Source organism: Mirounga angustirostris, unplaced genomic scaffold (assembly GCF_029215605.1).
Source record: "Mirounga angustirostris isolate CCGP_5_RB_7025 unplaced genomic scaffold, mMirAng1.0.hap1 SCAF_5, whole genome shotgun sequence".
NCBI classification, from domain to species: domain Eukaryota; kingdom Metazoa; phylum Chordata; class Mammalia; order Carnivora; family Phocidae; genus Mirounga; species Mirounga angustirostris.
The window spans coordinates 165,087,306-165,110,316 of NW_026991713.1; the positions used below are offsets into that span (position 1 = coordinate 165,087,306).

Sequence of the window (23,011 nt, forward strand, 5' to 3'; positions counted from 1 at the left end):
TGCTGTGGTAGGGGATGAAACCCAGACGAGGACTCTGAATTTCTGAGCTTAAAATCTTTGGAGTAAATAAAATGTACAGGATAAAATTAAAAGCGACCTTTGAAGAATGGGTAAGATTTAGAGAAGCAGTGAGGAAAATGTGCTATTAGGTCCTCTGTTTGTGTATCTATAAAATGAGAGCATTGGGTCAAATGATCTAAAGGCCCCTCCTAGCACTGATGCTGTCTGATTCTGTGATTCTTCAAATTAAGAAACATGCACAGAGGGAAAAATAGGCTTCATAAGCTTAGTGAAAAGTATGAGAATGTTTCTGGGAAAGCCAAAATCCCTTTCTTTTCATTTTTAATATCCCTTAAAAAGTCTTTGACCACCATCTTACTTGATTTCAAACATCTTGAAGGGGATGTAGAACATACTTCTTTTCTCCCTAATGTGTTAGGGAAGACAATATTTAAAATATAATAAAAATGAAAATTTGAAAAAAATCCAAATTGTGTTGACACAGTTATCAAGTATGCTTGGGTATGTGGTAAGGCTTTGTTCCCCCACATCATCCCTTAGTAAAGAAGGACTTGGCCTTCATTTTAGTCCTTATGAAACTTCTGTTAAGAGGTATCTTCTCTCTCTCTTTTTTTTTAAAGATTTTATTTATCTGACAGAGAGAGACACAGTGAGAGAAGGAACACAAGCAGGGGCAGAGGGAGAGGGAGAAGAAAAAAAAAAAAGAGGTGTCTTCTCAATTACTTTATTGTTTTTAAATTTTTTTTTAATTTTTAAAAATTTTTTTATCTGACCGGGAGAGAGAGACAACAAGAGCAGGGACACAAGCAGGGGGAGTGGGAGAGGGAGAAGCAGGCTTCCCACGGAGTAGAGAGCCTGACGTGGGGCTCCATCCCAGGACCCTGGGATCATGACCTGAGCCGAAGGCAGATGCTTAACAACCCAGCCACCCAGGCACCCCTCAATTACTTTAAACAAGAAGATATATTGTCCTGACCTCTGTCAGTGTTGTTTTTGATGCCTATAGAGATTTCTTGACAAAATCAGTAGAAAAAGAGAAATTTAACAAAGATTTAGTGTTGGATGTCTTAAGCCTTTTCAAGACTATTTTGAAAAACAATCCTGGGCTGTGAGCAGAGGAATGATGTGTTCTGACTAAATTCTAAAAAGATCCCTCTGACTATTGAGTGGAGAATAGTCTCTAGGGGGCAGGAGCAGAAGTAAGGATACTTTTCCCATAATCCTGGTACGAGATGCTGGTGGTGCAAATGAAGTGTTGAGAAGTGGTCAGATTGTGATTATATTTTGAAGATAGAGCCAATAGAATCTTTATCAGATTTGGATGTAGGGTATGAGAAGGATATGAATCAAAAATGTATTAAATGCTTTAAAATCAAGCATATCCCACACTCAATATTCCACACACTTTGACCTAGCAATTTCTCTTTTAAAAATTTAGCTTAAGGGGGAGCCTGGGTGGCTCAGTTGTTAAGCATCTGTCTTCGGCTCAGGTCATGATCCCAGGGTCCTGGGATGGAGCCTTGCATCGGGCTCCCTGCTCGGTGGGAAGCCTGCTTCTCCCTCTCCCTTTCCCACTCCCCATGCTTGTGTTCCCTCTCTTGCTGTGTCTCTTTCTGTCAAATAAATAAATAAAGTCTTTAAAAAAAAAATTTAGCCTAAGAAAATAATCATGTGTAAAGATGTTTGTTATTACAAGAATATTTATTACCGTGTTACTCATAGTCATGAAAGTTTAAAAACATAAATAATAGAGAATTAGCCAAATAAATGTTGGTATATCTGTAAGCAGAGAGAGTTCGGGGTCCCCAGAAAAAGAAAGATAAGACCTTTGTGACACTGAGAGGCCATTTTAAGCCCGCCACAACGCCCCCCCCCCCCCGCCACCCCCACCCAGTGATCTATGCCCTACTTGTCCAAGCACACTTCTTGCAGAACTTTCTTGGTGGTCAGAATTACAAAAAATGCAAAAACCTAAGTAGTTAAAGTTTTGTTTTTTTGTTTTTTTTGTTTTTTTTTAAGATTTATGTATTTTAGAGAGAGAGCAAGAGTGAGCACAAGTGGAAGGGGCAGAGGGAGAAGGAGAGAGACTCTAAGGCTGACTCTGTGCTGAGCCCGGAGCCCAGTGCAGGGCTCGATCTCACGACCCTGAGATCATGACCTGAGCCAAAACCAAGAGTCTGACACTTAACTGACTACGCCACCCAGGCGCCCCAGTAGTTAAGAATTTTAACTGGACAAAGGGAATGCAAAAACTAAGTCTCTCCCAGGCCAGGAAATAGCCTAACCATATCAGAGACAATAAATCAGTGATAAAAATTCCAGTTCTGTTTCATGAGCAAGCAAAGCCTTACATTCCTTTCCTGAGATAAGGAGCCCCAAACCCCATCCAGTTTATACAAGATCTCAGAACATGCCCATAGCCCCTTTGACAGTTACCTCTGCTTCCTTGAATGTTAAAGTCTTCCATCCTAGGAGGAGCACAAGCTTCAGTAACATAACATAGGATGTATGTATAGGCCTGTTTTCTAAGTAAGAGAGTGCAACCTTATGCCCACCTTTATAAGTGATGACAGAGCTTCCCTTTCTGAATATTTGTTCTAACCGTAAATAAAAGGCACCCACTCACCCCTGCTCAGGGATTCACTGCTTTGGAAGTTATTCTTCATGATCTTATTTGCTACAAACAGTTACCTTTGTTTGACAACTCCACTTTTGGTGTAGTCTCTACCTGTAACTCACCAAGGAGCAAACTCACATGAGCTTGGTTATAGATCCTTCCAGTAAAGTATTATGCAGCCATTAAGATGATTTTACGTTTCATGTTAATATATTTCCAGTTTTTGTCTTTTTATGTATTTTACTGAGAATTTGGGATATTTTAACGCAAAGTTGTCAGATACTATTGGTTGCTATAGTAAAGTGGTTTTATCATGTTAGCTTTTGCTTGGTGAATATTTTGTATCTCATATGTGCTTGGGGAAGATTTGGTTTATTAATACCTTGTTTTTGTACAATTGAATTTTATTTTTTTTAAGATTTTATTTATTTTTTTATTTTTTTAAAGATTTTATTTATTTGAGAGAGAGAGAGAATGAGAGACAGAGAGCATGAGAGGGAGGAGGGTCAGAGGGAGAAGCAGACTCCCTGCCGAGCAGGGAGCCCGATGCGGGACTTGATCCCGGGGACTCCAGGATCATGACCTGAGCCGAAGGCAGTCGCTTAACCAACTGAGACACCTAGGCGCCCTATTTATTTATTTGACAGAGAGACAGCAAGAGAGGGAACACAAGCAGGGGGAGTGGGAGCGGGAGAAGCAGGCTTCCCTCGGAGCAGGGAGCCCAACGTGGGGCTCCATCCCAGAACCCTGGGATCATGACCTGAGCCTAAGGCAGACGCTTAATGACTGAGCCACTCAGGCGCCCCTGTACAATTGAATTTTAAAATTGTTGCTCAGGTAATTTTTGAAAGAAGACTCATTTATTTATCACATGTTGAGGTCAGAGGTTAGTAAGTTAAATGTAATTTAAAATACATATAGTACTAAATTTTACCAAAAAGCTTTGCCATTTTCCGAGTGATTTCTTAGTGATTACTGTTCTTCTCTCATGCAACATGCATTATGCATCTGCTACCCCACAAATGAAATGTGCTAGAGGAATCATTCCTGTATAACTATCTAAAATGAAACCGGGGCGCCTGGGTGGCTCAGTTGGTTAAGCTGCTGCCTTCGGCTCAGGTCGTGATCCTGGAGTCCCGGGATCGAGTCCCGCATCGGACTCCCTGCTCAGCAGGGGGTCTGCTTCTCCCTCTGATCCTCCCCCCTCTCATGCTCTCTCTCTCTGTCTCATTCTCTTTCTCAAATAAATAAATAAAAATCTAAAAATAAATAAATAAATAAATAAAAAATAAAATAAAATGAAACCAACCATTATTTAATTGCTTCCCTAAGAGCACTTCTCTTTGCTTCACTAAGTAAGTTCTGTTTTGTTCAGACTTAAATGAATTTTTATTTCATCTCAGCATTCATAAAATGGAAAACATGAGATAATTTTTCTAGGATAATTTCTTTGCTCTTCTCAGTAAAACCCATTATTTATTGAATGTATTCCTATTACCACTGAATTTATCACCACTAAATAATATTTGATCAGAAACATTATTGGGGCTGCCTGCGTGGCTCAGTCATTGGGTGGCTGCCTTTGGCTCAGGTCATGATCCCAGGGTCCTGGTATCGGGCCCCACATCAGCTCCCTGCTCAGCCGTGGGCCTGCTTCTCCCTCCCCCACCCACCCTGCTTGTGTTCCCTCTCTTACTGTGTCTCTTTCTGTCAAATAAATTTTTAAAAATCTTAAAAAAGAAAGATTTCCCATTGTAAGGGTCCAATTCAGTGATTTTTAGTAGATTTTATAGAGTTGTGTAACTATCACGACAGTCCAGTTTTAGAACATTTCCATTACTGCAAAAAGTCACTTCATGCCTGTTTGTCATTAAATTCCTGCTTCCACCCTCTGCTGTCTCTATAAATTCACCTTGTGTGGACATTTCATATAATTGTATGCTGATGCAGCTGCTCAGATACACACAAACACACACACTTAAAATTGTCTTCATTTTTAAGCATGGCTTTCTAGGGGTTGCCTTCCTGTCAGCATAGGTTAATGGACAGTGGTTGTGCTCAAACGTCTTGAGATAGTACGACTTTTCATCTGCCAGTGCATCTGCATGTGGGTAGAGGAGCACATTCAAAGTTCAGGGCATTTTCAGATCTGCACTGGTGTTTACTTTCCTCTCATTCGTTTCATGTCTCCTCTTTGCCTCCATGCATCTCTGAGTTGGCAGTGAGCTTGCCAGTCACGACTGCACCCTGAGACTGCTAGAGCTGTTCGTCCTGCCCGCTCACCTGCCGCCTGGAACATCACTTACGCTGAGAGCACAGCGGAGCATGTGTGTTACTCACCACTCCAAAATGAGTGATCTCCCTTTGATCCTGGCAGCAAAGCCACCATTATTCATAGTTTGCCCTGCCTGGCCTTGCTCTGCAGAACCTCTGTCCTGCTGAGTAGGTGGATGATGGAGTGGGAATCGTCTTAGGCAAGAATGCCACAGACTCTCATTGCTCTTACTCAACATTTAGCAGTTTTCAAGCATAAATGCTGCTTAGGTTGTTGTATTCCTTTGATTTCCAGAGGACCGAAAGGGTCGTCAGTTTCATCCTGCTTTCAATTGGTTTTGGGGGAGAATTGCGTACCCTCTCACTAGTCCATAGCTCGATGTTCTGCCTCTCAGAAGGTATTCTTTTTTTAGTATAGCTAGTCATTTCCCCAGGTGTACTTACTATCAGTCAGGAGACCTATGGAATTTTTAAGGAATTAGCTCCTGTGGTTGAGGTGCTGGCATTTTAAAAATCCATAGAGCAGTCCAGCAGATAAAAGTTGATGTTAACCTTGAGTCCAAATTCTGCAGGGTAGAAAGCTGGAAATTCAGGTAGAATTTCCACATTGCTGTCTTGAAGATAATTCCTTTTTCTTCAGGAACCATGTCTTTTCTCTTAAGGACTTCAGTTGTTGGACGAGACCTACTCATCTTATGAAGGCTAATCTGCTTTAATCAGAGTCTGTTAATTTATTTTTTTATTTAATTGTTAATCATCTAAAAAATGGCTTCCCAGCAACATCTAGACTAAACTAGTGTTTGGTGTTTGACAAACACAGGGCTCCATAGCCTAGCCAAGTTGACACATAAAATTAACTATCCCACCTCTGAACTGAGGATTCAGGGTACATTTTTTTAGTCTAGGTGTAGTCTGATTGCTGTCTGCTTCATAGTATGTATCCTAGCTCCAGCTAAACTAGTGTTTGCATAATATGTGTATTTTACATAGACATATAATATGTATATTTTACATAGTGTATGTATTTTACATACATGTCCTTGCTTCTACACATCCACATCTTTGGTCATGTGTATCTTCAGCTTAGAAAACTGTGTGTCTAAATCTTATCTGTCCTTCTGAAGGCTAGATCACAGACACATATGCATAATTGTCTTTACACACTATTCACCAGCTCTCCTGAACTACTTCTTGTCACCTAAATATGCTGTGTTCTGTCATGTCATTGTGCAAGTTCCTAGTGCTTAGAGTACCCCTCCCTCTTGTTCAGTGTTCTGTCATGTCATTGTGTGCAGGAACTTGCACACAAGTTCCTACTGCTTAGAGTACCCCTTCCTCTTATTTTCTATAGGCTTTTATAGCTTCCTCTGGTAGACTTATGTGCTTCTTTTCATTATACTCTCATTGTCCCGTTGGCTTATTTCTACTAAGGCAATGATTGCATTTTGTCATTGTTTGCGTATCTGTCCGTTCATGAGACTTTGTTTCCTGAGAGCAGAGGTCACTGCACTGCTGTCTTTTTCAAAGCTTATCCTCAGCCAAGCCCAAGTATCTGGCCTATAGTATCTAAATAAATAACTTGCGGGATAAACTCAATCTTTGTTAAAGTTTTGGGAGTTGTATATTTCTTCTGAAATTTCTCTTTAGAGTAGAATGTAGAGATAATGACTTCTTAGGGGTGAAGCAAATGTGAGTATCAGTGATGAGCCTTGGGTTAGACTCCAAACATATTTGGGCGTATTAAATATTTTCATGACTCACTGATAGAAATAGTTTTTATTTTTCCATTCTGTGCAAGGTACATAGAATTGTTACATTAAGAAAAGCTGTTTCTGATTAGAAATGATTTGTTTTTGCTTGCATTTGTGTATACTTGTGTTCTAAGAATATCACAGTATCTAGGATTGCTTCAGCTTCTTTCTAGCGAAAATGTAATGGTGATCACTGATGACTAAGTTGTAAACAATCTTCTTTTTTTTGTAAACAATCTTAATGTGATGATAAAGTAACTTTTTCCTTTTCCCATTAGATGTTGATCCTCTTTCTTCAGTAGAATCTCCATGGCCTGAACATTTTCTGAAAATTATTTTGAGCAGACTATCTGTTTAATAACAAGATAACCACATCAAGATGGTTGGAAAACTGAAGCAGAACTTACTATTGGCATGTCTGGTGATCAGTTCTGTGACTGTGTTTTACTTGGGCCAACACGCCATGGAATGCCATCACCGAATAGAAGAACGTAGCCAGCCTCTCAAATTGGAGAGCACAAAGACCACTGTGCGAACTGGCCTGGACATCAAAGCCAATAAAACCTTTGCCTATCACAAAGATATGCCTTTAATATTTATTGGAGGTGTGCCTCGGAGTGGAACCACACTCATGAGGGCCATGCTAGATGCACACCCCGATATTCGCTGTGGAGAGGAAACCAGGGTGATTCCCCGAATCCTGGCCCTGAAGCAGATGTGGTCACGGTCAAGTAAAGAGAAAATACGCTTGGATGAGGCTGGTGTCACCGATGAAGTGCTGGATTCCGCCATGCAAGCCTTCCTACTAGAAATTATTGTTAAACATGGGGAACCAGCTCCTTATTTATGTAATAAAGATCCTTTTGCCCTGAAATCCTTAACTTACCTTGCTAGGTTATTCCCCAATGCCAAATTTCTCCTGATGGTCCGAGATGGCCGGGCATCAGTACATTCAATGATTTCTCGGAAAGTTACTATAGCTGGGTTTGACCTGAACAGCTATAGAGACTGTTTGACCAAGTGGAATCGTGCCATAGAGACCATGTATAACCAGTGTATGGAGGTTGGCTATAAAAAATGCATGTTAGTTCACTATGAACAACTTGTCTTGCATCCTGAACGGTGGATGAGAACACTCTTAAAGTTCCTTCATATTCCGTGGAACCACTCAGTATTACATCATGAGGAGATGATTGGGAAAGCTGGAGGAGTATCTCTGTCAAAGTGAGTAGATGTTGTTGTTGTTGTTTTTTTACCCTATCTTCAGGTAATAAAGGGGTGTGTGTGTGTGTGTGTGTGTGTGTGTAAACTATAGCTCTTTTTTGGAATAGATATAACTTCATCAGTGAGTTTTAAAAAAATTCTCTAGCCAGTTCATTATAGACCCTTTCATTTATTTAATTCATTTGTATATTTATGAATTGTTCCTTTTTATTTTTTTGATGAAAGCAAACCCAATTTATAGCAGTGAAAGGTCTTTTCACAAACCTTAGGCCTTAATGTCCATCATTCAATCTTGTGACTCCTTATTTCTAATTTCTAGATATTTTTATTAATATAGTTGGCTTTTGTGTGGATTAAGGTTAATGTGAGAAGCATCTCACATGTTGGTAAGCAAGTGGTGAATTCTAAGCATTTAGGAATTTTCAGTGATAGAGAAAAATAAAGACTAAGATTATCTAACCTAGTCCCTCATTTTACAGGTAGGAAGACTGAATCAGAAAGTAAAAATGATTCACTCAAATTTAGATGGAAAGGCCAGAATTAGAATCCATGCCTTGGTCTCAATGGGCTAGCGCTGTTTTCCGTAACATTTTATGACATGTAGTACTTCTTTTGTCATCTGATGGATCTTAATTTTTACAAAAGGGTAGAGAACTCCACAATTGAGAAGCTTAATCCCTAATCCATACAGGAAGTTCCTTAGATTCAAATACTTCTAATATCATTGCGTTTTTTTCCCCTTTCTTATGAAGTGGTGACTGAGGTGCCCTGACTTGATCTGACAACGTGATTTGATGACTTACATACCTAGCTAGAACAAGGATATAAAAGTGAAACTACTGTTAGGTTCAGGTAGCATCTCCTTATAGGGAAAAGTTGGGTGTAAATAAGCTCTATTTTATTTTTTTCCATTTATAAAAGTAATATGTACCCCCTGTAAAAAAAAGAAAGAAAAGATAAAACAGTGTACTTCTCCCTTAGGTACCCTGCTTCCTCCTACCAAGGAATGTCTTCTTGATTTCTTTTTTTCAGTGTATAGAACTTGTACAGTGAGTATTGATTCCTGATGTAGATAATTTGAAAGGAACAGCTGCGTTTCTGCACTTAGCTTACAGGGTATTGATTATAAATTATTAGGTATGATCACTTTACTGGCTCTGGGTTATTTTTATTGATTCAAAGAAAATTATAGCCCTAGCTACTGTCATCATAGTTTATTGTTCTTTCCAGATAATAGACCATAACTAATTTCTAATCACCTGTATTCCTAGGTAAGCATTTCACTCTTTGTGCTTGTATGTTGGCCCAGATATTCTGATGCTGGTTCCTTCTAGAAGTATCAAATAAACCTGTTAGACCTAACCCCCCTCCCCCGCCCCCAGTCTGTCCAAATAGGGATTAAGATGATATGCTCAAGGTAAATTTTGGTGGAAATCAGGAAAAGATCATTTTACATATATATATAATTACTATGTTTAAGGCAAACATGAAAACTGAGGAAATTCATAGAAACTACAAATAGATAGATTTTAGAAGGGGAAGAGACCTTACTTAGCATTTAGTATGCGGAATGGAGACCCAGTGAAGTTTTGTGCCTTGTCAAGAATCACACGTGGCAGAACCATGACTAGAACTTGCAGTACTTATTCCAAGATTCTTGGTATTATATGAGTTGTTTTTTTTTTTTTTTTTTTTTGAAGATTTTATTTATTTTTTGACAGAGAGGGAACACAAGCAGGGGGAGTGGGAGAGGGAGAAGCAAGCTTCCCTGCGAGCAGGGAGCCCAATGCGGGGTTCGATCCCAGGACCCTGGGATCATGACCTGAGCCAAAGGCAGACGCTTAATGACTGAGCCACCCAGGCGCCCCATATGAGTTTTAATTAAGGCATACCTATAATTAAATGCACAGATATTCAGTGTACAATTTGATGAATGTTTACATCTGTATACACGTGTATAATCACCATTCATATAAAAATATAGAAAATTACCAGCACCCAGGAGGCTCCTTTATGCATCTTCTTGGTTAACATCGTCCTCAACCCAAAAGTAACCACTGTTCGGACCTCTATCACCAGAGGGGCTATGATGTCATATATGAAATTCAGAAACAGTCTTGCTTGTTTTTGAATTCATATAAATGCAAGCATGCCTCTTATTTTTTGCCTGGCTACTTCCATTTAACATTAGATTTACCCATAACATTGTAAACAGCAGCAGTTGATTCTTTTTCATTACTATGTAATATTCCAGCATATAAATATAACACAATTTATCCTTTGTTCCATTGGTGGACATTTGATGTTTCCAGTTTGGGGCTATTATGGATAAAGTTGCTAAGATCATTCCTGTACATTACTATTGGTGAACATAGCATTAATTTCTCTTGGGTATATACAAATGAGTAGAATCGCTGGATCGTAAGATATGTCTATATCTCTATATTTAGATGTCCTTAACAGATACTTGTTTTCCACAGTGTCTGTACCATTAATGTATGGCTATACTATACAGGAATGTGTTCTAGGTGCTTTGCATCTTCACCCACACTTGGTATTCTGAGTCCTTTTAATTTTAGGGTGGGTACAAGTATTTTTTTAAACCTAAAAACAAAACAGAAGAACAACATTGAACTCTTTTTTTGAAACAAATCTTCCCAGAATTCCATTATACAGCAGATAAAAACAGGGCGCCTGCGTGGCTCAGTCGTTAAGCATCTGCCTTCAGCTCAGGTCATGATCCCAGGGTCCTGGGATCGAGCCCTACGTCGGGCTCCCTGCTGGGCGAAGAGCCTGCTTCTCCCTCTCCCACTCCCTCTGCTTGTGTTCCCTCTCTCGCTGTGTCTCTCTCTGTCAAAATTAATAAATAAAATCTTTAAAAAATAAAAATAAAAAAATAAAACAGATAAAAACAGAGCTACATTGGTTGAGGCAGGTCTAATCTAGGCTGTACTGCCTCTTTTAAGACTGAGTCCCTGCTCTCAAAAAGAGCTAACTGGGAGATAAGGCAGAAACATAGAATTATTCCATTAGTAAGTACCAAGTTGTAAATATTCCATGTTAGTTGAGAGGTCATGACCATAAGGAATTCATAGCCCAGAGTCAATCATCTGTGTGTTTTGCTTTTCTATAAATATTTTTATTCTGGGAAAATTGTTTAAGTATTTTAATACTTACTGTGGTATTATTTAGTACTAAAATACTGAAAATATTTAGGCAGTTTTGAAGGCTTGAAGATATCACCAGATGGCTCAGGAACATATGTAGAAATTGTTGGAAGACGGTGATAAGGAAAGCTTTCACAGTTCTACCTGCCCTATTTTGTTAACTATGAAAGTTAAGCTTTTTTTGCTTTGCTTAGGAATTTCCAGTTATTTTTAGTCAGAGAGGTACCTCTTGCCTCCCTGGTCAGTTCCAATTACAGTAGGAGCAAAAGGTAATCACCTGGTAGCATATATGAGTTCCTCTATGAAAGAATTTGGTGGAAGAAAGCATTCTTTCATTCTGGGGTGGTTCAGGTAATCTTCATAAGAGACTACTGTATATAAGCTAAGCTTTTTTAAAAACTGAAAATAAAAGCAAAGTTTTTAATGAGTGGGGAAGGGATGAAAACAGATTGCTTTGGGTGGCTGATAAGTTTAGTTCTGCATTAAGGTACAACTACAGAGTTTTAGGTACACTATTTATCCTTGATGTTTTTAGGTAGTCATTTCAAGTTCAATAGTAGAACTAGTTTCTCCAGTGATTGAAGTTGTAACGTTGATGTTTTGTTTTGTTTATTTATTTATTTGAGAGAGAGAGAGAGCACATGAGAGGGGGGAGGGTCAGAGGGAGAAGCAGACTCCCTGCCGAGCAGGGAGCCCGATGCGGGACTCGATCCTGGGACTCCAGGATCATGACCTGAGCCGAAGGCAGTCGCTTAACCGACTGAGCCACCCAGGCGCCCGTAACTTGGATGTTTTGAATCCTGTGTTCTCTTTTAACAAATTCACACTGTTCAACTTCGTATTAAATTGAGCTGTAGTCTTGAATAAAATGGCTCCAAAAATGATATAGAACTCACTGATCTCTTTATTTATTTCTTACATACTAACAGAGTAGAAAAGATTGAAGCATTTCTAAATGCCTTTTTGCCTTTATCTTTCAAGAAATGTTTGTGTAGAAAGGTTGGAGGGGGGGGGCTCCATTTTAAGGAAAATACCTCACACAAATAGGTGGATTCTAGTAGAATTCTCCAAGTGATTGAATATGCAGTAGGACTTTGCTGATTAGAGAATGGTATCTACTGTCTGCCTGCTTCTCAAATAATTGGAGCAGGAAATGGAAATAAAGTTTGAGGCTATTTTTATTAACATTGTCTCGTGAATTGTGGAATTTCTGTGGAATTTCAGTCATTTCCATCTGGGTACATTCAGGAAATTACTAGTGTATACAGCATTGTTCCTGCTTTTAAACTCATTAAGATACAATGAAATTACCTGGAACAAATAAAAATCATCAGTGACAATAACAAAAGAGTGCACCAAGGTATACTTAAGGATGACTAAAATAAAAAAGTAACCTAGGATCAGTGAACAAGTTTACTAGGTGAAAAAAGCAAAGCCAGAAAAACAAAACACTATAATGGTGACCCTTAAACAGAAGCAAATATAAGAAGCACAACTACAATTCAGAGAGAAGTAATCTGCCCTTGGGGCAGACAAAAGATATACAACTATTAAGCACAAATAGGTTAGAAGGAAAAATACAGTAGCAGTGGCAAGTACAAGAGAACAAATAAGGATACAATAATTGACACTCAGAAGCTTCTAGAGTAAGTAAAGCCGAGAAAACCAGAAATCAGATCCAGAACAAAGAAAGCATTAAATAACAAAAATACAACTGAGTAAATTTTAACGATCTAATTGGCTTTATTAATTCATGAATCGGGCAGTGTCTCCCATCTAGTAAGTGGTGGGGGAGCCCCAAAGGACTACAGAAAAGGGAAGGTTTTTAAAGGTAGAGAGCCAGTGGAAAAAAAAAGGAAATTATTAGGAAAGAAACCATTGTTTTTGGTAAGGTTGCCCTCCTAAGGGAAATGGCTGGGGTCTATCAATAAATTTACTAGCGCTGACCAGGAAATTCCCATGTTGACTCGTTAAAGGTTATATTTCAGGGGGTGTGAAACTGCAGTTAGATTGGGTATTAAGACTTTTTTTTTTAGGAACAAAAACCGAGTTTTTTATTTGTTCATTTCATTTGAAGTATTCCTCAATGACAGTCCTTGGCCTGAGACTTTGTCATCATACAACTGCAACCAACCACTTTATGGGATTTTCCCTCCCTGTCACTTTTACAGAGGCTTACCCATTTCCCTACTTTCTTGTCATCAACCTTAATTAGGTTGATTTGGTGTGGAGCACAAAGGGCCTCCACCAACTTGACATCACAGTTGGGTGCAAACACACGAAGATGGGTTTGCTGTTTGTCTTGAGGTTTTGGCAGCTTCGCAAATTCCACCTGCGAGGTCATTGTGGTTGAGGGTGGGCTTCAGCACCTTGTATAAAACAGTATTAACAGCCATTATATTTCTAGCAGCAAGGTCTTCCACCATGTGGTGGGTTACAGGTGCAGCCGAATCTGGAGTGCACACAGACCTCTGCTTCCACACCACTCCACAGGGGCAGGCCAAGAGAGGTGTTAAGTCTTGGTTTACTGTCTTGGGACTGTTGTAATCTAAGTGACACCATTTAGGCTGTGGTTTTCTTTTTAAAAAGGTAAATAGGTGAAAGCAATGCAGAAAAAGTCTTTTGGAAATGGAGATACTCCTAAGTAGAAAGAATAGTTACTAAATTTAGAATATTACATTTCTTTTTTAGTTTCCAAAATGGAATTTAGTTTGGAAATCAAACATTTTGATAGTATCTTACAGAATTAACAGAGGATGATACAACAAAACATCCGCTTGAAAATTTTCTAAATTTGGGGCGCCTGGGTGGCTCAGTCGTTAAGTGTCTGCCTTCGGCTCAGGTCATGATCCCAGGGTCCTGGGATCGAGCCCTGCATCGGGCTCCCTGCTCAGCAGGAAGGCTGCTTCTCCCTCTCCCACTCCCCCTGCATGTGTTCCCTTTCTTGCTATGTATCTGTCTGTCAAATAAATAAATAAAATCTTTAAAAAAAAAAAAGAAAATTTTCTAAATTTAAGGATAGCAAGAATATTATGAGCAAGTTAAGAGAAGGACAAGCGATGTTCACACAAATTATGATCACTTCTACAGTGTATAAAATTAATAGCATGCAAATTATGATTACCTGAGCTCTACTAGCTCAGATTAAAATATCCCAGAAGAATTTTATAAATATTTTTTTGTTTGTTTTTGAAAAATTATTTTGGGTTACTTATCCTTTGTGAAGGCAATAAACCTAGCTTTATAAATCTGGTTGTTAATCAAATACTACCTAAGAGCACTACCTTTGTAGTTGTGGAAATCACTGTTCTTCTGTACAAATTATAGGTAGCTGAGAACCCTTAGTTGGAGAAGGGTAATTAAATAAACAAGGAATGCAACTGACAGCAAAACAGGTTGCAAAAGGAAAAGAGCAGAGGAAAAATTGTATTTCAGAATGTGTTAGTGAAGAATGAGAAGAAGCAGAACAAGAACATAAATAAAGCACAGTTCATACTTTCCTTGAAGAAGATGGCATTTGATGGTAAAAAACAGAAGTTGGGTGTTAGATCATTATTAATTTAGATGAGGTGTCTTTGCAAAAAATAGTGACTGAAGTAGCCATGGTTTTAAACAAAATAGTGGCTGTTAAATAAAACAAGGCAGACCAAGGCTGGTTTAGAAGCTCTGCAGTCACCCAGCATTTAGGCTGCTTCCAGTTTTTGGCTCCATCAGCCCTGTGGTCCAAGTTGGAGCTCCAGTCATATCATCTGTGTCCTAAGTAGTAGGGTGGGGGTAGTGTGGGCATATAAGAGGCATTTAATATATTTTTAGGACATTTCCCATGAATTTCCTTCATTCCCTTACTCTCCACGTAACACTTCTTTCATTCTACTGGCTATAACATAGTCTTATGACCATATATAAAAGGCTAGGGAATGTAATTCTTATTCTAAGTGACCATGTGCCCAACTGAGAATTGTTTTTTCTTTTACTAAGAGGTATAGGCTAGATATTGGGGTAGACACATAGCTACTTCACTGAGTATGTATTGTGTGCCAGGCACCGTGTTACAGTCTCTGTCCCAAAGGTACACATGATCTAATGGAAGACACAGATTCATATGCAATACAATGCTAAGTATTATAGGAAACCAGGAAGAGGTAATCTGGGGCATTTAGGAAGGCCTTCCTGGACAATGTGGTATCAAACTGAGAAATAAAGCAGTGTTTCTTGATCTTGGCACTATTGACATTTTGGGCCAGATAATTCTTTGTTGTGGGAGCTGTCCTGTACATTGTGGGATGTTTAACAGCATCCCTGGCCTCTATAGATGCCAGTAGCAAACACCCTCCCCACTCTTGGGACAATCAAAAATGTTTCCAGACATTGCCAAATGCCTCCTAGGGGGCAAAATGCTCCTCTTCTCCCCTCCTGTTGAGAATCATTGACCTAAAGGATAAGTAGCTCAACAGATAAAGGGAAGAACATTCAGTTTGACTTGTAGGATAATGGGCTCCTTGGCTTGACCCATGGCTAGAGTGCTGTCCTTGACCGTCCAGAATGTTTTTGTCTTCCTTAGCCAAATGAGCCATTAGGAGACATTACTCCTGGGAACAGCCTGTGTCTAACTCTAGTCCTACAGCACCCAAAAAGAAGAGATGGGGTGGCAGGCTTCTTGTGGCATGACTGCTGGCCCAACCTAGGGGCACAAAAGGACCTAGGGAACAACTCGGCCCTGTTATACCTGACCTATGGACCCTGCCCTTCCACCATGTAGTGAAAGTCACCCAAGCTCAGTCCCACTGGGCCCAGAATGTGGCATTTGTTTCCCATAGCCTAATGTAATTTTTAAAATGTAAAGTAAAATAAAATAAAACCAGGCAGGAGTCATCTGGAAGTTAAAATATGGACAAATTCACAAAGATGAGAAGCGTCTCATAAATTGTGGTATTTATGAGGAACTATAGGCAGTTTGGTGTTACTAGAAAGTTCATTTCTAGGCAGGAAGTAGTGGGAAATAAAGCTTGAGAGAGTTGATGGGGACCAGGCTTTGGAGGGCCTTTATATTTTATGCGAAAGATCTTGAATTTTATCCTAGACCAGTTGTTTGCAAACTTCTCTTATTGTGGGACACTCATTCCAAATGAAATCTCATAAGGAACCTTGGTATCTAACATACATAGAAGTGGAGTGGCTTTGGTTGAGTTAACATTTAATTTTGCTTGGATTTAACAAAATTGAAGTGAAACTCATGGAATTGTACTGTTTTTAAAAGATAAATTGACAGGGTGCCTGGGTGGCTCAGTCGGTTAAGCGTCTGACTCTTGATTTCAGCTCAGGTCATGATCTCGGGGCTGTGAGATAAGCCCCTATCAGGCTCTGCGCTCAGCAGGGAGTCTGCTTAAGAATCTCTCTTTCTCTCCCTTTGCCCCTACCCCCAGATGCACACGGCACTTTTTCTTTCTCTCAAATAAATAAACCATTAAAAGAAAAAAATTGATTATAACATCCTCCAAAATTTATAGAAATGATAAAAAAAATTTAAGCAGTTAGGATTATCATGGTTTCTAAGAACACTTAGTTTTAATACGTGTAAGTTTGACTTCGTTAATTAAAAAACAAAATTAAACAGTAAATTTGAAGATCTAATTGGCTTTATTAAATGATTCATGAATCTGGCAGCATCCCGTCTAGCAAGAAGAGGGGAGCTTCACTGAGCTAAATAAGAGGAAGGCTTTTAAAGGCAGAGGGTGTAAAGTAAAAGAAAGGAATTTATTAGCAAGGAATGCATTGTTTAGGCAAGGTTGCCTTACTGAGGGGAGTGGAAAGGGTCTATCAGTAAATTCTCAGTATTGACTAGGAAATTCTGTCAACTGGTTAAAGGTTACATTCCTGGTGGTTTGAAACTGCAATTAGACTAGGTATTAAGTCTTGGTTTCTTGACTTGGGCTTTAACCTAAGTGACATCATTTTGGGCCTGTGGTTTTCCTTTTAACAGTTATTCCCACCCCACCCCCCCTTTTGATCAGACTCTCAGCTTAACTGGGAGATGCGATTAGAATTTATGGCGTTAGCGCCACTCTCAGCTACCACTCTGTACTTCTGGTAGCTTTTGTTGATCCTTTGTGTGGCATTCACAGTTCATAACATTTTGCTTTATCTCTATGTGCTCACCTAAAAGATAATCAAGGACTATTCTATTATCAAGAACAATTTTGGCCAGAGTCTAAAGATACCTTTGTTGAGTAGCTATTGCGTTAGTAGCAGATTCTGCAACAATTTCAAGGATTAAGGAGAAGTTCCTGATCATAGTCTCATTTACATTTATCCCTAACAGAGGAAGTAGGGACCTGCCAAAAGGAGTGAATCCTGAATCCTGCAAGCTTCCTGGTAGGTCGTTTCAAGCCATGATGTAAATTCAGGGGAGTCAGCCAATAAGTTGTCTTATTTTGCTTGTAGAAAGTTAGGGCCAGGGGCGCCTGGGTGGCTCAGATGGTTAAGTGTCTGCCTTTGGCTTAGGTCATGATCCCAGCGTCCTGGGATCGAGCCCTGCATCGGGCTCCCTGCTCAGTGGGGGGCCTGCTTCTCCCCCTCCCTCTGCTTCTCCCCCTCCCTCTGCTTCTCCCCCTGCTGATATTCTCTCTCTCTCTGTATCTGTGTCTCGAATGAATAAATAAAAACTTAAAAAAAAAAAAAGTTAGGGCCAAGTTAGATTTTCTTCTAGCCTGCAATAAAAAGTTATTATAAATTCCAGAGGTTGGCACCCTTATCAGTGGCCTGAGAGATAAAGATAAAGGCATTATCTTTCCAGGCCAGTGGCAGAGGAGAGGAAAGGAAAAGGAGAAACGGTTTCATGTTCTGTTGAAGTCTTGATCCATCGTGGGTGGAAGCAATTTACCTTGACGTTGGATACTTCTCTTCCTTGTAATTTGATTTGGAGGTCTCCAGTGTCTGTATAGGGCTAGATGTCATGTGGAGCCTTTAGCTGGGTGATGTGTACTAAAGGTTAACACCTTCTAATTTTGCAGAGCAGTGTCAGTGGCCAGGAGCAATTGGTAAGGTTCTTTCCAATAGGGCTCAAGAGCTGTTTTTCTCTCATGTTTCCAAAAATGCCTAATCATTAGCTCTAAACTGTGACCTTTGAATTGGGATCCAGATAGACCTCGTTAACCTGTTGATAGGTTTCAACGTAAGACGTTAGAGGTTTACAGTAGCTTGTACTTTTCATAAGATAACAAGGGATCAGCAGAAGGTTGTATATTGATGGGATTCCAAGAAATTTGTAAGGTTTTTGTTAAGGTTTGTATGATCTGTCCATTGAGGTGGGTGCCTCAGTCACTGGAAATTACAGAAGTTATATCCCAAGTGGGAAACACAATTTAAAAAAAAATTTTTTTTTTTTTGGTCCTCACTGTGAGGGCATCAGCCTTGTGGCAGAGAAAGGCTTTAACCATCTGGAAAACATACATACAATAACAAGGACATCTTGATAACTCATATGAAATGGCAATTGAATAAAATCTAGCTGTAGGTGTTCAAAGGGTCCAGCGGGAGGAGGTCTGAGGCCTCTAGAGACAACAGTTTTTTCAGGATTATGGACCTGACAAGTCAGACATTGCTGATAGACCTTCTACAATTTTATAAAAGTTTCCCCACCAGTGTCTGTTTATAATTTCAGTCATCTTAAATGCACCATGGTGGGTGAAGGAATACAAAAACCAAAAAATAGGTTTTGTCATATGCTAGGAAGAGCCAAACAGCTGTCTTGGTTTTCCCATAGCTCTGACTGTTCATTTATAGCCATTGTTTATCCATATTAATTTCTCTGATTCAGGAGCATACTGTTACCTTGTTACAACAAGGGGCCATTTTTACAGAAGCTGAATGGATTTTATCCATGTGTCAGAATCTTTTTTTTTTTTTAAAGATTTTATTTATTTATTCATGATAGACAGAGAGAGAGAGAGAGAGAAACAGAGGGAGAAGCAGGCTCCCAAGGAGCAGGGAGCCTGATGTGGGGCTTGATCCCAGGACCCTGGGATCATGACCTGAGCCGAAGGCAGACGCTTAACCATCTGAGCCACCCAGGCACCCTGTCAGAATCTTTATAGAGTCTGTCGCTACTGCTGTGCGTGAAAGTCAGCTTGATCACACGTTAAAATTTCCTTCCAAAGATTTATTTTCCACAAACTTTTTACAACTCTCTTTTTTACATTCAGATTTTGTTCAGTTTTCCCACTTTAAATAACCAGTATCAAAAATAAGTAACTAAATAGCCAGTTTCATTTTAGGACAAAATTATTTTCTTTCAACAAAAATGTTATTTCTATTTTTCAGATTTTTTCTTAATCAGAAACACACAAATCCTACTTTCCTTGCATGCAGAGTTGTTTCCCTTATTATTTCCAGTAGTATTAATTACATTTATTAAAATTCTTAATTCTTGGAAACCTTAATTTCTAGTGAAAGCAAGTAAGTAAGCAATCGTGAACTTTTATTCCAGCTTGCTTGCTTGCTTTCTTTCTTGCTTTGCTTGCTTGCTTTCTTTCTTTCTTTCTTTCTTTCTTTCTTTCTTTCTTTCTTTCTTTCAAGACTTTATTTATTTGACAGAGAGAGACACAGCGAGAGAGGGAACACAAGCAGGGGGAGTGGGAGAGGGAGAAGCAGACCTCCCACTGAGCATGGAGCCGGATGTGGGGCTCCATCCCAGGACCCCGGGACCACAACCTGAGCCGAACCAAACGCAGCTGCTTAACCGACTGAGCCACCCAGGCGCCCCTCCAGCATTCTTTAGATTTGCAAATTTACAAATATATAATTTTTAGAAGCATATGCCTTTTTCATTTTTCCAGTGTAGCGCTAACACATCCGAATATCTTTTAGTTTCTCTGTAATAAGCTCAAAGTAGTTAAACCTGTGTTCAGTAATTAATGTTATAGTATTTTATCTTATTTGGAAATGACCTAGATATTTAAAGAATTTAACTTATCATTTAACCTAATTTAGCAAAACTTTTAAGGTTTTAGGTTACCAGAAAGATTTGGGTAAACTATTTAAGTAGACATAAATATTGCTGAAACTTTTGTCTTGCTTACATTTATTTACTTTTTAAAATAAGTATGTTTAGATTACCTATAAAACCTCATTAAACATTAGACAAAGTCAGCCATTATACCAAGCTATTTTTTTTAAGTACTTTATTTATTTTTAAAATATTTTATTTATTTGTTTGTCCCAATAGAGAGCGAGAGAGCGCACAAGCAGGGGGAGTGGCAGGCAGAGGGAGAAGCAGGCTCCCGCTGAGCAAGGAGCCCAATGTGGACTCCATCCCAGGACTCTGGGATCTTGACCTGAGCCGAAGGCAGACACTTAACGACTGAGGGACACGTCCCTCATTATCCCAAGCTATTATTTATTTTTTTGTTGGTAGATCTTGTAAGAGATAATATGAATTTGTTTGGCTAATAAACTTAGGTAGAATAAAATTTTATATTTGGTGTTGATAACTCTAAACATGTCTATTTTCATTAAGCCATAAACCTTAAACTAGCTTTTATATAGAATATTTTTTTCAGATTACATGAACTTGAAAGACATTTGGGTTAGTTTCTGTCTTTTTGAAAGTTTTAGAATGCCCAGTCCTTATAAGCACTTGTCTTCAAACCAAATGTTAGAGCCCTTCACAAATTAATTTTAGCAATACTATCCGGAGGCAGCACAGTATCTCATATTTATAACATGTACACAAACAGATAAATGCAAAGACCTTATAATTACTAATATTTGTGGGGAAGATTTTTAAGATTTGTATTTGTCCCTGGAATTAATCTTAAGGACACTACTAGAGCCTAGGAGCCCTTTTAGCAGTTTGCATTTTAAAAAGACCTTTTCCCCTTTCTTTCTTCCTTTAGAGTCAGGTGATTATGAGCTGTGTTTATAACTCCAAGGGACTGAAAGAATTTAAGTTTCTCCAAGATGGACTTTGCTTTCCTAAGGCCAATAATTTACAAGCCTTTTGAGATAAATAAGGGAGTTTGGGGATTGGTGAAGAAATAAGTGAATTTTGAATTGCCTCTGGAGCTGACTTTTGTTTTGCAAAAAATTTGCAAGATTAGGACAGTTGCTTTCAATTCCTCAAAAAATTGGGTTGTAACTTAAATGACATCATACATTGGTCCACCTATCCAACTACATTATCCTCAATTGGTTTCTTTCCCTCTGGGTACAGAGTTTTAATTTTAAATATTTCTGGCAGTATTGAATAACCCAACCCCACTTGGGTAAGGGCCCCAAAGAGGGTAAAAATATTACCTTCCCAAAATCCAGTCACTCCCAAAGATTGCCTAAAAAAAAGAACCAACAACTTGCATGTCCCAGGCAGGCAAAAAGCCAGGCCCACTTGTGTGAGCAAGAAGACAATAGCTATCCCAGAGAGAGAAAGGATCAATAAACAATGGGTTTGGATTTGGAAGGGAAGGGATAGTGTGCAATTTTATTTTCCTCTCTCAACTGGGCACTACAGACAAATTCAGAAGAAGGGATTCTAATAAGAATTTTCACCCTTCACTGGCTTGTCAGTTTTTCTGTGATCCCTTCTGTGGACTCTGTTATCTACCAGAGGTTACCCTTGTTTGTTTAAAGAAATAATGTAGCAGTTTACCAGTAAATTCCTCAGTTTCATCAACTCTGAGAGGGTTCTATACAGGGGCCTTCCTTTGAAGGTAGATATGGGGTTATCTGTAAGGCCATTAACTTGGAAGACTATTTATGGTTGTGTAGTCTTTTCAGAGTGGAAAAACAATTCAGACAGAGGATTAGTAGAAAGAGTACTCAGGAGGAAAGAGAGAGCTGTGGGAGTTACCGTCCTATTTTAAGTCCCTCACATTAATTTTTCTTTAGGCTTTTGCAATGACTTTTTCAATGAAACTACTTCAGAATTGTGGAACCTTTTGGAAGCCTCTGCTTGCCAATTAAAATAGGTATCCCATTCAGTTTAATTTGGGAGCCATTGCTTTCAAGGGTACTTCTTAAATGAACTTATCTAATTGGAACATTCCCTCAGGGCCATTGTAATTCTAGGTGGGTTTTCGTAAAAATTTGCCATTTCTGTATATATTCAGTGTACCCAGCTCCGTAGTTTTTATTTAATTTATTATTTATTTATTTACTTATTTTTTAAAAGATTTTATTTATTTGACAGAGAGAGGGAACACGAGCAGGGGGAGTGGGAGAGGGAGAAGCAGATTCCGTGCTGAGCACAGAACCTGATGCGGGGCTCAATCCTAGGACCCTGGGATCATGACCTGAGCCAAAGGCAGACACTTAGTGACTGAGCCACCTAGGCGCCCCCCAGCTCCATTGTTTTTAGACATAAAATAAGCAGATGTGCCAGAAGGTGGTACATTTGACTCTTTAGAATTCAAGGACCTCATTAGCTAAGCCTTTGTTACACAAAACCAGACAGACAAACATACCAGCAGTAACCAAAAGATGTTACTGTGGGCTGGCCAAGAGAAGGTCTTGTGCACCACCAGCACTAAACCAGCAGGCTCTAGTAAATGGGGATTTCAGACTGGAACTTTGGGGAAGGAATTTCAATGTGGAATTGTGGACTGGGCTGTGAACACTGGTGTTCTGCTAGGAGCCCCTTGTCAGTCTAGACTGACCTGTGAACCCTGGACTGGAAAGCCAATTAAATAGGTAGCTTGAATGCAAAAGAGCAGAATCAAACCATGAAGGACTTAACCAATGGCCCTCAGAAATGGGCCAGAAAGGGGGCGCCTGGGTGGCTCAGTCGTTAAGCATCTGCCTTTGGCTCAGGTCATGATCCCAGCCCCACATCAGGCTCCCTGCTCCACAGAAGCCTGCTTCTCCCTCCCACTCCCTCTGCTTGTGTTCCCTCTCTCGCTGGGTCTCTCTCTGTCAAATAAATAAAATCTTTAAAAAAAAAAAGGCCAGATAGTGAACTCAAAAGG

At 39.3% G+C, this 23,011-nt stretch overlaps 1 protein-coding gene and 1 pseudogene across 8 annotated transcripts in view; one reads left to right on the top strand and one right to left on the bottom strand.

Annotated features, from left to right (window-relative positions):
* Positions 1 to 23,011, top strand: part of TPST1 (tyrosylprotein sulfotransferase 1) — a 164,376-nt gene that overhangs the window by 39,287 nt on the left and 102,078 nt on the right. For all 8 annotated transcript variants that reach the window (XM_064593058.1, XM_064593060.1, XM_064593057.1 and 5 more), the window contains one exon: positions 6,942 to 7,887. In XM_064593058.1, coding sequence (XP_064449128.1) covers positions 7,043 to 7,887 — 845 coding nt within the window. In that variant the 5' untranslated portion in view covers positions 6,942 to 7,042. The remainder of the gene's footprint in view (positions 1 to 6,941; positions 7,888 to 23,011) is intronic.
* On the bottom strand, positions 13,122 to 13,526 carry LOC123844702 (small ribosomal subunit protein eS12-like; annotated as a pseudogene).